Here is an 18,935-nt window from a genome sequence, read left to right as displayed (position 1 = left end):
TTCTGGAATGAACTTTGTTATTTATGAATATTTAACTGTTGTATACATCTCTTCTTTTTGAGCAGCACGGCGAACAGTGGAAAAAAAATGCCTGCAGTGCATGTGTGTGTCATAGAGGGGCAGTCAGATGTCTGAGAGAAACCTGCGACTCTGTTATTTGTGAGAAGGTAGTTGAAAATCATTCAGTTCTGCTACCTTGACTGCGTATGTCACTTTGCACATGTGCCTTAGAGTCCTAGTGAGCATGGCTAAGAGTTTCCTCTTAGCAGTTTTTGATGCTTTGTAGGGGCAGATCAAAGTGCAGCGTTCTGGGAAGTGCTGTGAGGAGTGCACGTCTTCCAAGAAAAACTGCTTGTACGATGGCACTATCAGGTACCATGGTGAAATGTGGAATATTACTCGCTGTGACTTCTGTGTGTGTGATGAAGGCCAAGTGACTTGTCACAAAGCAGAGTGTGCCAAAGTGGAATGTGCCAAGGTAAGAAAAGTTTTCTTCTTTGAAAATGTACCAATTAAGTGATTGTTTTACTCCCTTTTTTTCCTTCCAAAGCTGATGTTTGGAGACAAAAAAAGCTGCCCTTGTTTTGGAGTTGTTTTTGTGTGTTTACCTTGAAAATGCTTCACAGAAAAGGAAAATGAACTAAGGATATTCTATGCAAGGTTGACCGCTCATGAGGTTTGCGTTGTGAAGCAAGGCAGGCTGAATCAGTGGTTCATTTAACTTGGGTTATCTCCCACTTTGCTGTTTGCCTGCTAATGTTACAGACATCTAATTTTAGTGACAACTGCCTTCACGCGGAGCTTAATGTGCACAGGGTAGAAATAGTTAACAGTTAAAGAAATCATAAGACAACCCGAGTTGGAAGGGACTGACAAGGATTACTGAATCCAACTCCTGTCTTCACAATTCTGAATGCTGCAGTGGCTTTTAGTAAGGTGGTTGAGCATTCTGTTTTTCTCCATTTTTTCCATGCCATTCTGGGCATAGTAGTGAAGCTGGTGTTTTATTCCCAAGCTGTTTACCCTAAATACCCTGACAGATTATGTTACAGTTACCCTACAATGGATATGGAAAATGCATTATGTAGATTTAAATGTTTCTTATACTCACACTCCTGTGCAAAGACACACATTTTGAATTGCCTTTTTGCAGTGCAGTAAGATTTCTACCTCCATTCTCTGTGTCTATTTTAATTAGTGGGCTGGTACTTGGTTTATACCAGCTACTCCACAGAACTGTAGCAATCTGAGTTTTCTCTCTGTAACAGTGCTTTCCTGGTGACTGCCTGCATGCTGTATTTTGAGTGGTAATACGCTTGGGTTGTGCCTGAAGTCTGCATACTGCACATAATGGGCTCACCAGATTAGATTGTTTACATGTTCAGAAAAGTTAGAGTTTGCATACAGGGTTCCAGATGGTGTGTCGTGCAGAGAGGATGTAGCAAGGGATAGATTCATATGTTTTTTGGAGCTTTTTTTGTGCGTGTGGGATAGATTCATATGTTATCTGAGATAAAAAAACCAAAAATGCATCAACTGAAACTCTTGTCTGTGGTGTAGTGGTGATGATTATCATATGACCTTAAGGTGCATGGAGAGATTTTTCTGGATGGAAAGTTGTGATTGTCATAAAATCTTGAACACTTGGCATCTGTTTCAGTCAGCTTCCTGCATGCTTTTGGCTGTGAACTGGATCACCTACACTAACGATGATGGCATACTGTCTTGGCTCAGTAGGGAAAATTATTTAATATTGATGCTCATATCTTGGGTTCTGACAAAGAATCCATTATGCAGAAAAGCCAGGGATATTTTACAGGATGATAGTAGGAGATGATGACACAAGGTTCAAAATGAAGGATTCCCAAGTGTGAACATAATCGCTCATGCAGCTCTTTTTCAAACTTAGGTTCTGAAAAGTAACCATCCAGCTCAAAGCCTGAGCATCTCATAGTGATACAAATTGTCAGAGTATGAGCTGCTGCAATTTCAAATTGAATGAAATGTAATTGCTAGGGGACAGAGGCAGGAAGGCAGTGTCCTTTCCTGCAGACAGGAGTTTTGTTCCCTCTTGATACATTTGCATGAGAATTTATGATCTTACATAGTTTCTCTTAGAATAGTTTCCTCAAGTTAGATATAGTCACAGTTTACATAAGTAGTACAATGTACATATTAATTAACTGGAATAAAATATTCACTCAAAAAGCAAATAAAATATTTTTCTCCTTTCCTCCTTTTTTTTTCCAAAGTTAGGAACCTGCATTAACAAATCTGTTTTAAAGCTGGGAACATTTGGATTCCCTTCATTAAGGCACTATTAATTTTCTGGTCACATCATCCTGTTTAAAGTGTGATGCCACAGATATGAACTGCAAATCCTAGGCAGCTCGACATAGTATAGTAGCATTATGTGAGGGTAGAGTGGAAGCTTAGCTTTTAAACCTCTTCAAAGAGACTTGTACAGAACTGCCATATGAAAGTGTCTGCAGGGATTCTGACCTAATCTTCAGAAAGCCATTTTCAGAAGGGTACTGGTAAGCTAGGGATACAAGTTACATGGCAGGCTGGGATAGTTTTGGATGTAGAAACAGATGCACTCAACCAAGACCACTAAAACTCAGCATCACAAAGTCCTGCTGGAGTACTTTCTAGTAGCCTTTCATTGAGCACTCTGGTGACAATGCTCAGGTATACATCTGAGGAATATTTCCCACAGCCATTCTCTTTTCTGAGCCTTGGCAGAGCAATGTGCTTGTAGGGTTGTTTTGGTTTTTGTTTTGTTTTTTTGTGGAATAAGATAGCCATGTTCCTTAACTAGTTGTTCTCAGTTTTCCTGTACTTTGTGTTTATGTGTGTGGGTGGGGATGTAGATAGGAATGAGGATGGGAGAGTTTACAATCCATAATAATGACATGAAGTTCAACATTGTCAAAAGCAATTTGAAGTAATGATTTAAGTAGCCAAAATATATATAACCAGCAAAAAGATTTTAGTTGTGGGTGGTCCTCAAACACTACTATTTTTTTCTTTTCCTGTATCTTCTGTATAATCAATGAATATGCAGGTCTTATAATTAATAAATATATGAGAGAGTTTGATTAAACAGGTTATTACACCAAAAAGAATAGATAAAGGGCTTACCCTGGTCCTGGGCTTACTGGAAAACTCCAAAAGGTGGGATCTCCAAAAAGAGATCCTTCCCTACTGGCAGTCAGCTCTTAAATGGGTCTAGGAGAGGTGCAGCCAGGCTCCACCCCTTCCAGTAGCACAGGTGAATTGCCTTCAGCTGTGCTCCCGTGACTGACTCATTGCCCGCCTCAGGTGATCAATCAGAGGTTCAGGCTGTGATTCAGTAGTTCTCATACAACCTTCTTAGAAATGCCTGAGATTTTACCAGAGTGTGGCTGGGACTAGTTGTTGACATTGATGAATAACTAGTGTCATTATTGTCCCATCTGTATGTAAAGTAGATCACATACAGATATTGGTGGTAAGGTGAAAAATATCTTGGAGTGACTGTGCTGGAACGCGTGCCTGGCTGGTGTAAAGCAGCAAAGCTGTTTATTAAACTTTGGTGCGGAGTTGAATTTTGTGAACCAGCCAAAAAAACAAGCGACATGCTGAAAGGGAAACCAACAACATCTGTGGAATTTCTTAGGGTATGTGAGCTCCTTGCAAACACTTAATGAATCTACTTTAGTCATTCATTTGTAATTTCTTTATTGTAGTGGTTTTGTAGACTTACGTCTGTTTTATGACTGGCATGTATCACTTTGCCTACGTTTGCAGTGTTTGAGAATCTGGTGTATAGAAACAACTTATATCAGGAAATAGAAGCTGTTTCTTTTGAGCTGTGTTCTAATTCCTTAAAACAGAGTCTTCTTTTCCAGAATGATCAGTTTCCATTTAAGCATAAGAAGTTCTGACCAGTCAGGGCACTTCATTTCCTCCTTCTAATGATAAATTAGCATCTCCAGACCAGAGTTATTGGTTATGTAAGTGTAACCTGTGGAGTTCTGCAGTTATAATGAAGTATAGGATTTTTCCATTTGGCATAAATGGAGCATGTGCTTTGAAACTCTACTGGACAAAAAAAGCAGAGTATTGGAAATCAAATTACCTTCATTTGAATGCTTATGCATTCAGATCTTGACAGTAGTCTAGTAAAGTCCTGGAGAAGGACAGTAAAAAATGGTGTTCCTGCTCTCTATATCTGCAGTGGATTACGCTCAGGTATTCTTTCTCAGCAAGATTTAGGTATGGTCTTATCACTGAGTTCCCTAGCCTTTTCTGAAGTTTGTTCTGCAATTCAGTATTCATTAAGCACATTTTTCAAACTGTGCTTATAGAGATAAAATAGGATGCAGAAAAGATAACGTGAAATAGAGACTGAAGATTGCATTCCAGGCTAAGAGCTGCTCTGCCTCTGCATTCCACAGTATTTTTGGTATTGTTGATTTCATTTGAATTGCTGCAAACTTTCTCTTCACAGGGTGAAGAATTAATTCACTTAGATGGGAAGTGCTGTCCTGAATGTATTTCAAATAATGGTTATTGTGTTTACAAAGAACATAACAAAGCTGTAAGTATCATGATACTTTGGAGCAGTAATAGAGAATCCTGCTTGTGAAGGTTTGGAGAAGTGACTCTCCCAAGAAGGATATTGTTTTCAGTGCAGCAGAAAAATAATCTCTTAATATTATCTGCAGATTGCTTTTAAAATGTACGAAATTTGTTAAATTTATATTATTTATATTGTGTTCATCTGCTACAGAGAAGATTCGCCTTGTTTCCCTTTCTGCAGTATAATTAATCATTTCCCATTAAAATTTAATCTCTGTACTCACTGGTTTCCCATGCATCTAGTAGAGGTAAAGATACCTTACTTTTGACCGCTTTGGTAGAGGCTGTATAGCAGAGGCAATGTATAAGATTCTGCCTGTATCATTTAACGCAACATTCACCATGACATGAGTTGAGCTCATTATTTTACAAATATTTTCAAAGAACTTTCCTTCTTACATTGTACAGAATGAAAACAAAGTGGTTAAAATATACCAGTACTGGTGGTCTTACTGCTCTGGTAGATGAGAGTCAGACCTGATTTATGGCTGCTGTTTGTCAACAGAATTGAGAAGTGAAAAATTTAATGCACTTTTGTTGTTGTTGTTGTTTTGGTTTTTAATGCTAATACTTTACTTTGCTTTCTTGGATCTCTCTCTGACCCAAGTGAGATAAAATATATTAAGATGTTAGGTTTATTCCAGTTTGTGCTTTATTCTCTTCAAGAGGAACTGCCACAAAAGCTTCACAAGCATTTAAAATGCTTGCTGACTCGTTTCTGCTTTTTTACTTTTTCACATGGTACCAGCAGAGCTTCAGCCATCAGGGGCAGCTTTGGTGCAGACCCAAAGATGCAAATTGCAGGGGGGGTCAGAGATCTCTCTCCTCCATTTACCAGGCAGCTGGCAGTGTCAGATGGGATGGTTAGTTCTAAGGAAAGCAAATTGTACCACCTCAGTCTGTGTGGCCAGTTCTTTTAAAGTAGAATAAGGCAACGGAAGAGAGGAGTAAGGAAAGTATAATACTTTCAGGGTTAGAAGGAGGTTTAAAGTATGACAAGAAGGTCATTATGCAAATAAGTAGATTCAGATCCAGAACATTAAGGATATCTTCTCAAACACATGCTTCTGAACTGTGGGGAAAAAAAAGTGGAAGAGTGAGGCAGCAAAATTTGGAGACACAAGGAAGTGCTTTGAGTTGGAGAAAAGGGAGGTAAGCGTTAAAAGCAGAAACGACTTAGTGCTAACTGAAAAACATCCCCCTGTGGAGGGAATGTGATCAGGAGGTCACAGGCCATGGACTGTTTTCTGTGAGCACTTTGCAGATTGCCTTGATTTGGAAATATAAAGAGGGCAAGAGGTATAGAGATGCATAGTCTCATGACAACTGGCCTCAGAGCTGAAACAGCCGCAGAGATGTTTAGCTTACTGCAGTCACTGATGTAGCCTTGAAGTTTATCTGGGGACTTCTATGCGTGAGAAAAACACCTTTTTTATGCAGAGACTCTCCTTTACCACAGAGGCAGTAAGCAGCAGGGAATCCCTGCTGGGTGGCAGACCAGGCGTTACTGCTGAGGCAGTATCTTGATTTGGTTTGACTGTAGAGCAGCTGTGCTGGTGCTGTACAGCACTAATCCTGACTGTTGGGTGTCATATTATGCAGAGCGGAGACACATGGAAGGAAGGGCTGTGCAGAGAGTGTGAATGTCGCAACGCAGAGGTGGTCTGCTTTCAGCGCTCCTGTCTGCCCTGCCCACCGGGCAGCATGGCTGTCAGGGAGAAGGGTGATTGCTGTCCGCGCTGCCAGCCAGGTATGGACCCAGTATCTGTTATTGTGCTTTATCACTTACATTACTCCTTTATCTCTCTTGTCACTCTTTTTTGGGTGGGAGCACATGCATCATGCACTCATCTGACGCAGGGCACATCTTGGGAACCCGGCTGTCCCTTGTCTCTCTTGTGCTGGTCTGACACACGCAGTGAATTTTAACTCGGCTTCAATCTGCAGCTGCAAATTAACTGGTTTCTGTAATTCAGTTTGCTGGAGAGGCATAGGGCTCCATCCTAAGAATCGAAGTCAGTCCTACTGACTTTTTTTGCTTTAGATCATAGCGTTCCTTTGTCAAGACTCTTCTTGGAGGTGGTGTTTTGACAGTGTTTTCTCTTTTTTCTCAACACAAATTTTATAATGCAGATCACTGTCTTTCCAAATCTTAACAAGAGTTTTGGAGTTTATGGGCTCATGATTATTTCTTGGGAGTGTGAAGAGAAAAAGAATATGCTTACAGTGCCACAGGCTCACCTGGAGCAGAACAGGTGCCAGTCAATAATTGTTTGGAAAAATCAGAATAGCCTTAGCCATAGGTTAATTTTACATATAAATTCATTTTTTTCCCCAGGATGTTTTCATTCTCCTTCATTTACACATCGCATTTAGTAGGCTTTACATTTTGTAGTTGAATAGGCCTTTATCTGTGGTTTGCTAATTTTTTGTTTTGGTAGCTGTTCTTGTTGTATTCATCTAACTATGGTTTTATCACAGAGCTCCAGTTAATGGTTTATCTATGTAAAAAGAAAATAGCTTCACTGTTTAATTATACTGTCGTTTGCAGGAGTGGTTTGGCACATTTGCCATATTAATGTGTTAAAGCTTGTTATTTACTGTATGCTAATAAAAATGCAAAGCACTGCAAATTGAAAAGTGAGGAAAATGGGTTTGGGGCAGTTGAGATAAAATTGTCCTAGATTTTCAAAAGGGAACAGCATCCTCGCTAACTCCAAGGGAGGTGACAGATTATATAAAAATGCTCCCTGGATCTACCTCTTGTCTTTCTTATCGAGAGGTACCAGTGTACCGGTAACCCTTGTAAATCCTGGCCTCTTCTTTTTCACTTCTGCAGTGGTGGTGCTCTGGAAAATGCATACTTTGAAGTCATGGTATTGGATTTACAGAGCAAACCTGCATTTTTGTATCCTAAAATGTGAATGGACATTTCCTTTACTGAAACCGAGAGTTTTCCCTCTTTTTCTGTTTTGCACTGGAGGCTATGAGAAACAAATAAAAAGCCCAGCCTGCAGCAGTTTGACTTGTGAACCCAGAGCATCAGCTCCTAACACATCTGCGTCCTTTAAGCCAGTAAAAATTTATTGCTACTTCTCACTGATGTGCTGGGGGAAGCAGGCAGACAGAACCCATTTATTCTCATCCACTGTAGAGCATCTAGCCCCAAGCATAGTTGTGTTTAAACAAACAAACAAACAAACAAAAAAACAGCAAATATGTCCACTCACTAAGAACATTTTAGTTGGAGCAGAGGGTTTTTTTTTTTTTTTTTGTACTTAAAGAAAGATTGTCCATTCTGTACCTCTCTGAGCAGTCAGTTTGTTGTCAGTCTGTGAGGATGGAGCTGGATGTACCATTGGGAAGTTACTGGTAAGAAATTCCCAATTCTTTCCTTAGATACAGCTCCCTGGAAACTTAAATTTAGTGTAAATAGAGTGTTTTCAGTAGTGAGGTCCTTTTCCTGACTTGTCAGAAAGGAGCAGACAGCTTTTCTTCCAGCAAGCAGAAGTAGCACAGTAATAAAGAAAAAATAGGCTTTTTTCCTGGTCTCTGCAGAGAGACTGGACTTATCTTTTGAGGAAATAACTGTTGTCAAGAAATTCTTCTACAGCGCTGTGACATAAAGCTTCTGACTGGAGGGGATGTGGTCTGCCACTATACTTTGACCTGATATGGATGCATCGGGTGACTTATTGCAGAGTTTGCATAAGGGAAACTAAAATTTAGGTTATTTTGGGCTATTAATTCCTGATTGCTCATGATTTTTACTGTTGTACAACAGTGTGGTCAAGAAATTTCTGTTTTATCAATAGCCTAGGAAACCAGAGTCTTTACAATACCGTCCCACATATTAGGACACAACAATATAATATTTAGCCTTTTGCATGCTTGTTTGGAAGAAAACCATTCAAAAATTGACAAAACATGTACCAGCAAGATGAGCTAGTAATTAATTTTACTTTGATTTTGGATTATGCATTTCTTTTTCTCTTTTCGTCTGAAAACACTGCTGGCTGATGGTTTTTGCCCTTGTTTTTTCTTTGCACCAGGGAAGTGTCACCCAGACTGTTTGACCTGCTCTCAGTCGTTTGATCACTGTATTGCCTGCCGTGATGTGAAGAAGCGGCTGCAGAATGGGCGCTGTGTGGAGTCATGTGGGTCAGGCTTCTATCAGAATGGGGGGACTTGCTTAGGTAATCTCTGCAGGGAATGTACACTACCAAATGACTGTGTTTTCCTGTGGCTTGCTTTGCATTTGTTTGCGGAATCCCACAGGCTTAATCCATACAGATTGTCAAGCTCTGTTGGGAAAAGTATTCAGGCACAATACTGAGTAGTAGCCATAGGCTTTGGACTTTAAGAGGTTTCATATGAGAGTGAATTCTTAATTTTTTTTTTGCCACAGTGAGACCAAATTGTCTCTTCAACAGAGCAGAGGTGTTGTGCTGCATCAAGACCTTTGGAATTAATGCATCTTTCTTTTCCTCTCTTGGAAGCTTGCAATGAAACATGCTCAGCCTGTATGAATGGTTTTGAGTGTTCCTCATGCCAGACATCACTGCTGATGAAGAATAGGCAGTGTGTGACTTCATGTGGGAAGGGATTCTTTCAGGATCAACTCATATGTGCAGGTAACTTGAAGCAAAAAAAGATTGCGGTGCTTTGTAATAGCAAAATGACAGACAAAGTGGTACCCAAATGATTAGATATACACTCTGTTGGGGGACTTGCTGTTGACACAGGTGTTAATGTTCACCTGAGAGTGAAGTGAGGAGTGATCAAAGGAACCAAGTCGTATGGTATAAAACTGATTACTGGTTGGGGAAATACTCACTGAAATTCCTGAGCTGATGAGTCTGGTAGGTATAAAACTCTCTGCTTTAGAAGACTCCAGTTTCAGATTTCCACCAGAGTCCTCTTACGATTCAGAATTCTCTTCTGGAAACATGACTGTGTTTCTTGTGGTGTTGAGGATTTAACACCCTGAACTGTATCTGACAATCTGATTTCCGTAGGAGTTTTTAGCTTAGTGTGGACTAAGCTGTAGCTGCTAATGCTTAACCTATGAGAAGTCAGTACTTCGAGGTGTATAAATTGCTTGTAGGGATGGAGGATTTATAGGACCAGAAAAACTCACAGTAAAGACTTGTTAAAAATATTTTTTGTTCTGTTCTGCCATTGTTCGTTTCATATGTTGCTCTCTCTTCATGATAGTTGGTAGGGCTGACTGTTCTTGAGAAGAATATTTACCAAGTAAATTAGTAATTCCACAAGGCATCTGGTGCGTGTCTAAATCCTAAACCATAGTGTTTCCAAGACTGATATTAAGATAGCAGTATTACAGTTTCCTATTTGATGGGACTATAATAGTATTTTTATGAGCTTCTCCTGCTCCTTCGAAATATTTGTATTTTTCCCAAACTGTAATGCAGCAGCTTTTTCATCATGACAGTTTGTTTTCCCTAAAGTTACTACTTTTCTCCTCTTGATGTTGGCCTTTTTTCAAAGGCTTCTGATTATATCTCCAGCTCTAATTCAACAACAGTGTGGAGCACATGCTCAACTTCTTGAGCCACTATTTTAATTTCTTTGAAACTAGCCTAGCTCCTTTTTTCCAAGGAAAAACAAAAACATAGGGCATTTGGCACATTTCAAGGGAAAGCACTTGAGATTCTAAGTCCGGATTCCTTTTCTAAAGCGGCTAGCATTGAAGAGCTCACCGTTTGTTTCAGGATTTGAAAGTCTGACAAACCTCTATCTTTCAGCACTGACTGCAGACTAGGGCCCCTTTGTGCATGGATGAAGAGAAAAAAAGAGACCCAATCCAAAAGAATTTACAGTCTTAAGTATCAAATAGTCTTCTACTTTGTTTGGTTTTATTTTACCATTTGCTTTCCACCTGCTACCAGTATTTTAATTGGCAGTGCCCATGTACTGCTGAAGCAGGAGGGAAAGACTAATGTTTCATTATATTACTGGTTTGTAGATTACTGATTGTACATTCCATCCGAATTTGCAGTCACGCGTGCTTGTAGCTGAAAGTCGCTGGGAAAATTTGTTCCCGTTTCCTCAGGGGAATTAAACTGATTTGCTTTAGTTCTGCTTGGCTGTTTTTTCTGCATAAAGTAAAACTGGTGGAATAACTCTTAAATTTCAGATACAGTCCATAATTCATTTCCATTCACTCTTTCTTTGTATTTTCTTCATTTTTACAGATCTGTAATCTGATTGCCCAGATGGGCTTTAGGCTGTTCAGGAATATTTTTCTCATAATCGTTTTAACAACTGCGATAAGCATGTTCCAAAATCATAAGAAGAATGAACTATACTGTGTTAATGTTACCGTTCCAGTAAAGTCTCGCTTGAGGAATTCACTCTGGAGATGAAAAACACCTATAAAAACAGGTTTCTGAGACACCTGTTGTGCATTGCAACAAAAGACAATTAATTAGTCTTTCCTTTTTTTCATGTTTTATGACATCTGGTTTAACTGAATGTATTTTGAATTTTGGAAGACAGTTATTTCTTGATGTCTTCCCAGTTTTAGTCTTACATCAATGTGGTTTCATGCCTTTCCCCCCACACCTATTTATTTAAAGTGTTAAAACCACTAAGAGAATGTAAAGTTGAGAACCTATTTTGGTGTACTTAGAAATCGTGGTTCACTTTGAATTGGGCTTGGAACAGTGTGGCAGATGAAGGCTTCCCTTTAAGAAATAGGTCATGGAAACAGTTAAGCCTACACCAAAGGCAAAGCAAAGTGAAGCAAAAATACAAGATGTCTGCCTGATAGAGTGGAAGGGCTCAAAGGACTTGTAGTATTCAGTTCTCTCCTTACATTTTTCTAACTTAATTATTTATGTTTTTCAAGATTATTCAAAAACTTAGGCAGAACACAAGTATTTGTGCTTTGATCTCCCAGAGTGCAAATGTTGAGATGTGTAACTTGATACTAGAAGTCCCAGCTTGCACTGTAGCAAAGCCCTTGAATTTTTATTCACAGCCTGTTGTTTTTCTTTGCTGTATCCTGACTGCAGAGGCTCACCTTGAGAGTTAGTGACCGAATGTGCCTAAGCTAAGCAAATTCCCAGCTCACAGGTTAGAGGTGGTTACTGATGCTGTGTAGCACAGAACACGGACCTCTCTTTCCTTTACCAAAATCAGCCAGTGATTTCTTACTGTATTCTTGCTGGAATGCCATTTGCATTAGCCCTTCTGCTGTCATCAAGCTGGGCAATATTACACCTGTGCTTATGTGGATAAGAGATAGTTTGATAAGTGGATTGTTAAGTCACTGTCTGATTTCTAGTCAATGGAGAAAGAACAGAAATATCACTTTGCAGGACCTCTCATTTTCTCAGTGCCCTGAGTAAGATCAGAGAAGGGCACTCACTGGCTCAGGAGCCACCAGGGTGCTCTTGCTTTCACAAGAGAAGACAGACTCGCAGAATCATAGAACGGCTTGCGTTGGAAAGGACCTCTGGAGGTCCTCTGGTCCAATGCCCTGCTCAAGCTGATTGCCCAGGGCCAACCGCCTAGCTGACTTTTAATACTGTGATACTCCACAGTTTCTCCAGGCTACCTGTGCCAGTGCTCTTGTCACCTGCACGGAAAATAAGTGCTTCCTGAAGTTCTGTCTGTTTAGCATTGATTTCCTGAAAAGATATTTCACTGCAGCTTAATGAATACCATTGTGTCAGTTGAGGCATAGAATTGTGCATCCAGTTGCAAGAAGATCAGATGTAATCTTTAAAATTTCTTTTCTTCAGCAGCAATGTGAGAAATACTCTCAGCCAACAAATTCGACTCTGGCAAGAATCTTTGTGAAGCATTGTACTATATTCACAGTTTCAATGGCATTTTGCACCCTCCAGGAGCAAGAGTGAAAATGTGAACCTTGTCAGCAAAATACACAGTTATACACCTTTTCCATGGCACACATTATCGTCTCTCCTAGTTATGTATTGCTTGAGCATCCTAGTCTCGCAATCTCCTTGACAGTTACTAAGAAATATTTCCATGCTAGATCTGTTACTAAGCTGCTTTTTCAGAGAGTCTGGTGACTGGCTGTTTGGGCAACAAGCAGCTGTGGAGTCTGGCAGTGATCTAGCGCTGAAAGAGCAAAGCCTCTGCAGGCTGGGTGTGTACAAGTACATAAAAACACGGGGCAGGAGTGGGATTGTATTGCTGTGTCAGCCACACCAACAGATCCAGCTATGGCTGTGCCATCTGATGGCAAAGAGAACAAAGAAGTTAGGTAGCTGCTGCACTTGTGTTGAAATGATCCTCAAGACATGGAAATAATGCCTTTTGCTGCAAGCAGAAGTGTAGGATTGTATCTGTAGGAGCAGGAATAAGGCTCTGCTTGTTTGTCATCTGGAAACTGTTAACTGATACCTCCTGGAGCCATGTGCCACTTTGCATACAGATATGGCTGTATCAAAAGAGCCTGTGGAGCATGATTGCAGGGAGGGCTTGCAAAGCAGAGCTGAGGCTTACTGCAAACCTGTTTTCTTTTGTAGGCCAAACTGAGGAAATAGTCACTGATCTTCTGCTTTGAGTCATTTGCTGTTCTCCCAAATGCTACATAGGTCTCTCTTGCTGAAATAGAGTTGCATTCCTTCTCCTTTCCATGCCTTCTTCCAAACCTCAGTTCTTACATCTCCTGCTTGAAAGAAATCATATGGGTCTGGTCAGTGTTGTGTAGGTTGGATTCCAGAGGATCTGTTTCCAAGCATTTTATCAAATCCATTATGAGTTTTCAGGTGTGATGACCTCCAGTAGGATGTACTTCATTTCTCTCACTGTAGCTGAGAAACTACAGAAGTCATTTCCCTTCTAGGAATGCAACAAGGCTTGTGAAGGGCTTGGAGAACATGCCATACAAGGAGAGATTGAAAGAACAGAGACAGTTTAGTCTGGGGAAGAGGAGGCTGAGGGCAGACCTTACTGCTCTCCTCCAATACCTGAAAGGTGCTTACAGCAAGAGCAGGGTTGGTCTCTTCTCACTGGTGACAGGTGACAGGACAAGGGGAAATGGCCTTGAGTTGCACCGAGGTAAGTTTAGGTTGGATATCAGGAAAAACTTCTTTACTGAAAGGGTTGTTAAGCACTGGAATAGGCTCCCCAGGGAGGTGGTTGAGTCACCATCCCTGGATGTGTTGAAAAACCGTTTGGATGTGGTGATACGGGACATGATTTAGCGGAGGGTTGTTAGAGTAGTATGGTTAGGTTGTGGTTGGACTTGATCTTTAAGATCTTTTCCAACCTGAGCAATTCTATGATTCTATGATTTCAAAACAACAGCTGCCTCATTAAAGGGCCTGAAAGCTGCTGTGATACACTGAAGTAGTTTTGGAGGATGAGTACAGAGAGCTGTGACAACCAACTGGGAACTGGAGAGAGAGAGTGAAGTAAGATCCTAAACTCATCCAGGCTGCAGACTCAGACAGGCTGCAGTTTATCATTACCTGGCTCAAGTCTAGGCATTACAGGTTTCCCACTAGAAGTGTGGCATTGGGAATGCTGTTAGCTCCCTTGTGTAAAATATCCTTCATTCTTATCTCCGTCCCTTTCCTGCTGGCTGTGTTTAAAGTAACATTTATAGTGAATTTCTTTTGAAACTTTTCTGAACTGTCGGCTGCTCTGTTAGCTCTATAGCCATGTCTGTAGTAGGGCTTAAGATGGCCAGAGCCAGAAGGGGAGGTGAGCTGGGAGAAAGCACCATGCTCAGGTGTAGGTGAGAGCAGTGGTAGTGGTGACAAAAGCCCAGCATAACATCTGTATGCAGACTTGACAGAGGCGGTCCTGCTGGGACCTAGCTCCAGAGAAGAGCCTGGAATGTAACTCCAACCATACCAAACAGCTTTCCCAGCATGGTGCTGTTTATGGTAAGAGTTACTCAGCAAAATGTGTGTCTCTAGAAGGAGGCCACGACTTTATTTTGCCCTACACATAGCACAGCTTAGGGCATCTGCTTGGGAGAATATATAGAAGTGAGGAGGTACTCAGGAGCACTTGGTCTGCTACAGGCAGTGAATGGTGCCCAGTGGGAGGACAGTCTTAGAGCCAAATTACAGATGCCTAGTTGACCTTACTGTAATAAAAAAGGGCATTTTTAATACAGTTGTGTGCAAGGCTGTCTGTTTTTAAACAGAGTTTGGAGGCCAGGCTGCCAGGAGGGAGTAGCCTTTCTTGGAAAGGAATGGTGTTTACAGAAATAACATGAGAATTTCTGAAAATAACTGGGTAACTTCAGATGTGTTAACAAATTTAGGCTGGTTAATAGTGAAGAAGTCAAGCTGTGCAGTGGGGAGTGTATTATTAGAAGATGGAGTCCTTGTGTCCATCCTTTCAGATAAGTGTTGAAAGTAACAGTGAGCTTAGAGGAGCAAAATAGTCCTGATTGGAAGGTGAAGTGAGGACGATTCAGTATCTAGGAATTTACAGCATGAACTCATATCTGAAGATAATTTGCGAGTGTGAACATGCCCTGAGAATCATCCAAACTGGAATGAGATGAAGCTTTTCGTCAGCAAAGTAAATTATCGACTGGAGCAAAAAAATGTGCACAATCTTTGCCTTCAGACGGGATGTCTGATATTCAATGCATTGTGATTCATCCACAATTAGATGCACTTGATAGTCATGGCATATGTGCTAGTTTACCTTGCTGTAGCAGTCAGTGGGAGAGATCCTATCAGGTGCAAAATGCCCAGCATCCTTATGACAGACTTCTCGCATAGAAATATTCAGACAGAATAGTCAGAGCATTGTGAAGAAATCTGGCATAATGCAGGGGAAAACATGAAGGAAGGTGAGAAGGGAGAAAGCAAACAGCTAATTATAAGGCAATAAAAGAAAATGATGAGAAAATGTAAACTTAAACAAAGGTAGAAGTATGGAGAAGGAAGCACGCAGAAGGTCAAAAGACCAAATGCTGGATGTGTATCCTGTATCTTAGCCCCTAAACACTCCCTTTTCCAACCCTGTGTGTGTCATGTCACATCTGTGTTTCAGTTGCCTGTCTATGAGATGGAGATGATAACGCTTCCCTGCCTCGGGGAGTAATGAGATACACTAAGATAGGGTGTTTATCTTCTGGGCAGTGTGACTCATATATAAGCACAAACATAGGTGCTCTGTCTCATTAATTAACAAACCACAAGAGCAATTATAGCCTCAGGCAGACAGAAGAAGCATAAGAATCACGCAGAACAGGAGCAAGAGGGGAATACTGGTGATTGCTTGTTTGCTGTAAACATGTTTACAGCCGTGTGCTGTCCTGCATAATCATTCCTCCTCTCTTCTGCCCTTGCCCAGAAATATTAGGCATGGTCTTGGAAGGGAAGCACTTCATTTTCACCTGTTACTGGGGAGAAGATGCATTGTCACTCATTTAGGGGGTTTATTTTGGCAGGAAGATGTTTGCTTTTGTCACTGCTCCACATTTAAGCATACTTTTAATTATGTGGATTTAGCATTCTCTGGGAAGCTAGAATTTTCACTGACCAGCTGCTGGTGCACCTGCTGATTCCTGCCTACTCACTGATGAGATTTTCTTGTGGAACTGCAACTTCAGACATGTTCACTGATACAGAGCAAATGTCATACAATGCTATTTTCTCCTATCTATTGTGGTCCTCATGAACCTGCCTCATTGTGAAAGAATAAACATCTTAAGAACGCTTTGGGATGTAATAATGAAAAAAAAAATCTGATCTCTAAAAGAATTGTAATTCATACAGTTCATGTAAGCACTGGTAGCATGGGATTTAATGTGCATCTGCTTCACAAATTTCATAAACGGGAACCATAATGGGCTGTATTTTCCTCATAGTTGAACTTGCAGAATTTTGAATAAGGTGGCTCATTCAGCATGTGCGTTGGTAGGCAGAGTTGATTTCCATACAGCTATGACTTGAATTGCAAGACATTATTGTGGTTGAGGATCACTTTTTGTCCTACATGTTGCTGTGCCCTTGTGCCTGAAAAAGGGCATTTTGACTTTCCTTCATTCAGGGATGTGATAAGACTTCAGACATAGGCAAAACACTGCTGTATCCCAGCCATGATACATGGCTCACACAGGGAGAAATGCTACCAGTATTCCTTCTTAGTAAAGGGATGCCTCTTCTCTCCAGCATGATGATGAACAGGACAAACACTCTTCTAGTCTGATTACAGCTATAGAGACAATACTGATGCATGTTAGGTGTCACAGTGCGTGTACAAAATGGTGATGTAAATCAAACCCTTGAGATGGATGAAAATACTAACATAGGAAGAGCAGAAATCTTTCTTTATTCTTTTCTGAAGCAGTGATGCCTTTAAATTCAAGGGGAAGAATTGCAGAAAAATGAATTGCTGCAAATTCTTCAGTTTAAAAAGAAGATTGGAAGTTCATCATTTGTTAATCTTTTACCTTTCTTTCCTGCAGTTTGTCATGAGTCCTGTTCCTCATGTTGGGGACCTGCTGTCAACAATTGTTTCTCCTGCAAGGACACGTCACATGTGCTAAAAGCAGGGCTGTGTGTGGCCAGCTGTGGAAAGGGATTTTATGAGAAGGATGGAATCTGCAATGGTAAGTGCCTGTTTTCTTTTTCCATTGTAAGAAGTTTGAGAAATGCTTTGCAAAAATGGAATCAATATTTCATTCAGCCATGCAGCAGTTGTGATTTTATTCATGTTTAAGAAGCCAGATGCACCTTGTGCATAAATATCAGATAAGGAAAGCTGCTGTTTGTTTGTAAGATTATTAATTCATTTAAGCTAATCAGATGCTGAAAGGTTTAAGGTTTTTTCTCTCACTGAACAGCTTGAAAGCCTAACTGAGTTGTTTTTGAGGGCTTGACAAATCCATTTATATGCGGAAAGAAAAATGGCCCTTGCCAGCAGATTTCTGTAAATTTGATTGTAATTCAGCATCACAGTAACTAATACCTGAACAATGGATAAGACTTGGGAGCTAGGAAGGTTTGCTGAGAAGAGGAGGAACAGAAGGTTGGAGGCAAAAATCAAAACCTCAACTGAACAGATCACAAAGGGGGAAAAAAGCCCTCAAATAAATAACCTAAAATTTGGTACAACCATTTGGGCCAAGCATGTATTTCTACTGGCAGCTACCTCCAGCTTCTTCTTGCCAGCATAGTCAGTAATGTTGCTAGCTATGGCATAGCTAGCTAGGGGGAAAGCCTAAAACTGGTGGCACATTGACAAAATTTGGGCCACTGCCCCAGTAAATGTTAAACACGTGTGTTTTGAAATGTGCAGAATTGAAATCTTGCTTCTGTAGCTAAAAATTATGTAAGCTCCAAGTGAAATTTTACCCAGGTGCAGCTTAATCATTTTTGTTATTCCTATTGCCAGTGCAATAAAAAAAACCTTTAAAACTATGTAGCTGTTCCTCACACCCACCAGAACTCAGGCTTTTTATCATCTTCCAAAAGCACAGATTCTGATATCCAGCTGGAGACCTGTAAGCTATTTTAAAGTGAAGCTGTATTACTGGTGAAAATAAACAAAAATTAGTCAAGTACAGTTCTTGGCCCTGCTGAATACACAGCAGCGGTGGTGCTGCTGACTTAAGGAAGCCAGAGCTTCATACTGCTTCTCTTGAAGAATAGGTCAGTTAACTTCAGAACTGACTGCCTGGGAAAATAAAGATCACAGAAATTGATTAGGAACGTTATCTTGCTTGATTTTAGATGCAATTTCATGCTTGTAGCTTTGATTTGTAGGAGAGAGGAAGAGGGAGGGAAATGGTAAATTCTTGCTCAACTTTTCTTCCATCTTTTACTTCCTGAAGAGTCTGAGAACTGATGTTTGTTTTACAGTTATGTACATTTGTGAGATGGTTTATTTGTAGGCCCACTGGTGAACAGGAAAGAAAAATCTAACACTAGCTGGAGAGTCTTTTTCTGTATGTCCCAGGACATGTAAACTTCTTGGTTCACTGAGTAGTTGTTTGAGGTTTTTATTAGTAAAGAGAAAATAAGAGATTTTAGTGTCTGATCTGCGTGCAGTTATGCAAAGTTGGTGTCCATTTTCAGCTTAAAGCATTGCTTATACAAAAGTTACAGGTGGGCAGAGTCCTTTACAGTGATTGTCAGAGAATTAATATAATTGTGCCTCAGCAACCTAGCTGATAACGTTGCTGTTGAGATGAAAACTCTTTTGGATCTGGAGAGTGTGCTGACCAAATAGAAGGTAAGTCTGGTGCAAGCAGGGTGACGGAAGTTGTAAGGCAGCAGTGAGATCCTCCACCCCCCTTCCCTCTGCTGGGTGTAATACCAGAAACAACCTGC

The 18,935-nt window shown here is 40.5% G+C and overlaps 1 protein-coding gene across 1 annotated transcript in view; it reads left to right on the top strand.

The window, feature by feature from the left end:
* The window catches only part of FRAS1 (Fraser extracellular matrix complex subunit 1), a 167,594-nt gene that overhangs the window by 66,205 nt on the left and 82,454 nt on the right, over nt 1-18,935 (top strand). The window contains exons 9-15 of the mRNA XM_085221937.1: nt 66-167; nt 287-478; nt 4,496-4,585; nt 6,229-6,376; nt 8,679-8,822; nt 9,126-9,260; nt 17,069-17,212. Of these exons, the coding sequence (XP_085078063.1) occupies nt 66-167; nt 287-478; nt 4,496-4,585; nt 6,229-6,376; nt 8,679-8,822; nt 9,126-9,260; nt 17,069-17,212 (955 nt within the window). The remainder of the gene's footprint in view (nt 1-65; nt 168-286; nt 479-4,495; nt 4,586-6,228; nt 6,377-8,678; nt 8,823-9,125; nt 9,261-17,068; nt 17,213-18,935) is intronic.

This window comes from Meleagris gallopavo, chromosome 4, assembly GCF_905368555.1.
Source record: "Meleagris gallopavo chromosome 4, MGAL_WU_HG_1.1, whole genome shotgun sequence".
Classification (NCBI taxonomy): domain Eukaryota; kingdom Metazoa; phylum Chordata; class Aves; order Galliformes; family Phasianidae; genus Meleagris; species Meleagris gallopavo.
This window is presented reverse-complemented; position numbering and strand designations above follow the sequence as displayed.